A 5,016-nucleotide genomic window follows, 5' to 3' on the forward strand; every position below is an offset into this window, starting at 1 on the left:
ACTCAACCTTTTTGCTTAAAATCAGTTCTGCTCATCTAATTATTCATCGACACCTAATTCACAACCTTTAAACTAGACAAACCTACTCAACTTATAGTATCGACATTTTTCGACATCTTTTAGGCATTTTTCGTAACATTCATTAAAACATGAGAAATCATTAACCAAACTTTAAGATAAGTTTCAAAACCTTTTAATCATGCTAAAACAAGTTGAAAAACACTTTGAAACCAAGTTTTCATACAAAATCCCGAAATCCACCATTAATGACTCAAGTTTTGGCTTTTATTTGAAACATACGATTTGATGGCTAATAATGTGGGTTTAGATTCTAAATAGCATTAAAAACTTATGAATACATGAATGATTACATTTGGCGAAAGAATGAGTGAGTTTTGATGAAAATTTGGAAACCCCACGTTTAAAGAAGATGGTGAAATCTTATAGAGTTTTAGGTGTTTTTCTTGAAGGTTTATGATAATAAATGACTTTCGAATGATGAGAAATCAATGTACTGTGATTTGGGAATAAAAAATCGAAAGAAATAACAAGGGAATGGCAAAGGGCGGCAAGCACAATGAAGAAGATAGTAACAGACGTGAAAAGCTTGTGGTTGGGAATGAAATAGGTTCAGTTCTATAAAATGGTAAAACTGCAACATAAATGCCTACTATTTTGACGTTGTTACAAATCAATCCTTTTTCAAATCTTAGGGTTTCTATGACACTTTTTCATGAATGGATTTGACAATTAAGATGTCCTAGTCGAAAACACTATCGAGTACCAATCTTACGAAATTTCAAACTTATATAGGCCAAAATACCCCTAAAACTCCTAGGCCCTATTTTGGGATGTTTCAATTCTCCCCTTCTAAAAAGAATTTCATCCTCGAAATTACCTTAGCTAAAACTTAACCAACGAAATTGTTTAATAACAATTTCAGTTCATGGTCTAGAATTTCAACTGGTTCTTCCTCAGAAGAAAGGTCATCACAGATTTCAATTTCCTCAACCTGCACAATATGAGATGGATCAGAACGATACTTCCTTAGCATAGACACATTGAAAGCATCACAAATTCGCTCAAGTTTCGACGGTAACTTGAGACCATAAGCTACCAAACCTATCCTCTCAAAAACTTCATAGGGTCCAATGTATCTAGGACTTAACTTACCCTTCCTACCAAATCTTAAAATTTTCTTCCACAGTGAAACTTTCAAAAATACCTTATCCCCAACTTGAAACTTGATATCTTGATGTTTCATATCCGCATAAGATTTTTTCCTATCAGATGCTACTTTCAAACGACCACAAATTAGCTTAACCTTTTCTTCAATCTCACGTACTAAATTTGTCCCAACAACTCGCCTCTCATCCAACTCTATCCAACACAAAGGAGTTCTACACTTCCTGCCATACAGCACTTCAAAAGGGGTCATACAAATACTTCCTTGGTAACTATTTTTGTAAGCAAACTTTGCTAAGGGCAAATATCGCTCGCAACGGCCTCTAAATTTGATCCTACAGCTTTACAACATATCTTCTAAAACTTGAATCACCCTTTCCGATTGGCTATCAGTTTGGGAATGATAAGCCGTACTAAAAGTAAGCTTCGATCCCAAAACTTCTTGTTGACTTTTCCAAAACCTTGAAGTAAACCCTGGGTCCCTATCCGAAATAATCAAAACTAGAATCCCATGAAGATGAACAATTTCGACAATATACAGCTCTACCAACTTCTGCAATGAATAATTGGTTCGCACAGCTACGCTTTAAACTAGGCCACCAATAAACTTCCTTAAGACTATGATAATGTCGTCAAAGATAATGTCTTTAACTTCCACCAATAAACTTCTGGGATGCATAGCATAAGGCCTACTATGCACCTCGATTAGGATCATTTGTCTACATCTTACAGCATACACTGTCTTCCTCGAAAATTTAAGATAACATCACCATCAACATCAATATCTCCCTTAATTCCTTGCTCAACTTGTCGAATCCTTTTTAACAATTCTCCATCTAACGGTTGTTTCTCATTGATTTGTTGTGACAAAGTCGGCCTTACTTGAAGTTGATCACATAAACATCCATCACTAGCTAAACTCATGCGCGCAAACATAGCTCTCAATTCCGTCATCGACTTCCTATTTAAAGCATCAACAACTACATTTGCCTTGCCAGGGTGATACTCTATTACACAATCATAATCCTTTAACAGCTCAATCCAACATCTTTGCCTCAAATTCAACTCCTTTTGGTTGAGGAGGTACTTAAAGCTCTTATGATTAGTGTAGATAACACACTTCTCTTCATAAAGATAATGTCGTCAAATCTTAAGCGCAAACACCACAGCAGCTAACTTCAAATAATGAACAGGATAATTTCGTTCATGCATCTTTAACTGCCTTGAACCATAAGCCACAACTTTACCCTCTTGCATCAAAACGCAACCAAGTCCCGAATATGAAGCATCACTATAAACTACAAAATCCTTCCCAGGTTCTAGCCAAACCAACACTGGTGTCTTAGTCAAAACTGCCTTCAGCCGATCAAAACTCTTCTGCTTTTCATCAGTCCATTCAAACACCACGCTCATCTGAAGTAGTTTCGTTAAAGGTGCGGCAATGAGAGAAAACCCTTCAACGAACCTACTGCAGTAACCAGCTAAACCCAAGAAACTCCTAACTTCAGTAACACTCCTAGTCGTCTTCCATTCCAAAATCACCTCTATCTTCTTGGGATCCACACGTATCCCTTCTGTCGATACGACATGACTTAAGAATGCCACTTCCCTAAGCCAAAATTCACACTTACTTAGCTTCGCATACAATTGCTTATCTCAAAGAAACTACAAAACAACCCTTAAGTGTTCATCGTGATCTTCCTCAGAACCAGAATATACCAAGATGTCATCTACGAAAACCACCATGAATTGATCCAAATATGAATGAAACACACGGTTCATCAAATCCATGAACGCGGTAGCAGCATTAGTCAACCCAAATGGCATCACCAAAAACTCATAATGCCCATATCGAGTCCTAAAAGCAATCTTCAACACATCAAACTCCTTCACATTTAACTGATAATACCCAGATCTAAGATCAATCTTTGAAAATATCATTGCACCTCTAAACTATTCAAACAAATCATCAATACACATCCTCATCGTACCATCCTTTTTCTTTACAAACAAAATCGGTGCACCCCACGGAGATACACTCGGTCGAGTAAACCCTCTAACCAAAAAATCTTGTAACTGAATCTTTAACTCCTTGAGTTCTTTTGGTGCCATGCGATAGGGTGCAATGGACATCGACGCAGCACCAGTATAAAGCTCAATTCCAAACTCCACTTCCCGATCCGATGGCAAACCCAGTAACTTTTTGGGAAACACGTTAGGAAATCCCTAACAGTGCGAATATCCTGAACTCTTAACTCCTTACTGATAGAATTTGTCACATAAGCCAAATAAGCCTCACAACCTTTACTCGCCAACTTCTCAACCTCCATAGCTGAAACCATATTAGACATGAAAACTGGTCTTTCACCCACTATCACTATTTCCAAACCTTCACTATCCCTTAAGGTAGTTCACTTATTCTCAAAATCTACTCTAGCCTTATGTTCAGTTAACCAATCTATTCCAAGTATCACATCAAATCCATAAAACGGTAATTCCATGAGATCAACAGAGAAAACATGTCCTTGAATCATAAGAGGACACCTACGATAAACTTTATTTACCATTACACTATCACCAAAAGAACTAATAACAGTCATACCCAAACCAATTGTCTCAATAGGAATCTCTAACCTATATGCCAATTCACTCAAGATATAAGAATACATCGATCCAGAATCAACTAAAAAACAACGGAGTAGACTGCAAAGTAAAATTACCTGCGATAACATCAGTCGATTCTTGATCCTCCAACTCCCTAATAGCATAAATTTGAGCTGGACCTCCAGATTCAACCTGTGTAGCAATAGTATGAGCAACAATCTGTTACCCACTCGATCTCCTACTACCTCTACCGTGACCACAGCCTCTAACAGGCGCAGTAACAGGTGCTGAACTTTGAGTATGTGCAACCTCAAATCTAAGTGGACAATCCCTTAGAACATGTTCCTTTGAACAGCATTTAAAACATCCACCAGTCAACTTACAACACTCTCTAGAGTGCCTACGCTCACAGTGTGCAAAAAACGGCCATCCAGAACTAGCCACTGAACCACTAGCATTAACCACGGTACCACTCTATTGCCTAGACTGACTCGGTCGAGTCCCATGTCTCACACCTCTACCAGAGACATGGCTATTATGCCCTTTCTTAGATGGTCACCTAATGCACTATCAGAAGCTCTCGTGCCAGAATCAGTAACCACCAAACGAGGCGGCTCAGCCAAGGTCTCTTCCACAGCCTTACTTGTCTCAACCAACTCATCAAACATCTCTATGGGCTGAGCTACCAAATAAACCCGAATCTCACAGTTTAACCCAAAACTGAACCTCTTACAACACCCCCTTCCGAAAGGAATCATCTCAAGAGTGTACTGACTAAGTCACACGAATTCAGTCTTATAATCAGCCATTGTTAATTCACCCTAAACTAAATCTAAAAATTTCTGCTTACGAGCCTTCATATATTGTTCACCCATATACTTCCCCTTAAAAGCCTCGAGAAAGTAGTTCTAAGTCAATTTCTCAGTAACAATACCTCTCCTAAGTATATTCCACCAACAATGAGCCTCACCATCGAGTAAAGACACTACACAACCCAACCTCTCCTCATCAGAAGAGGCCATCTACTAAAGGATCTTTTCAACTCCCTCCAACTAGTACTCAGCTATGGTTGGATCAGTGTGTTTCACTCCAAAAAACTCTTTACCACCCAACCCCTGAAGAAGTTCAAGTGGCAAACCTCGATTAACCGTTGTTAGATTGGTAGCTGTAGGTGCAGGGTTGGCACCAGCAACCCGCAAAAATTCTCCTATCATGGCTTCCATCAGA

The 5,016-nt window shown here is 38.6% G+C and overlaps 1 protein-coding gene across 1 annotated transcript; it reads right to left on the minus strand.

Moving 5' to 3' along the window:
• Positions 1 to 2,328: 2,328 nt before the first annotated feature.
• On the minus strand, positions 2,329 to 4,811 carry LOC128035486 (uncharacterized). Its single transcript, XM_052625230.1, has 9 exons — positions 4,724 to 4,811; positions 4,305 to 4,471; positions 4,060 to 4,134; positions 3,906 to 3,981; positions 3,618 to 3,814; positions 3,247 to 3,411; positions 3,016 to 3,138; positions 2,905 to 2,915; positions 2,329 to 2,794 (listed from the first exon to the last, which is right to left on the minus strand). Exons 1-9 carry the CDS (start codon positions 4,809 to 4,811, stop codon positions 2,329 to 2,331), a joined length of 1,368 nt encoding a protein of 455 aa, XP_052481190.1.
• Positions 4,812 to 5,016: the final 205 nt, after the last annotated feature.

Source organism: Gossypium raimondii, chromosome 12 (assembly GCF_025698545.1).
Source record: "Gossypium raimondii isolate GPD5lz chromosome 12, ASM2569854v1, whole genome shotgun sequence".
In the NCBI taxonomy this organism is placed as follows: Eukaryota; Viridiplantae; Streptophyta; class Magnoliopsida; order Malvales; family Malvaceae; genus Gossypium; species Gossypium raimondii.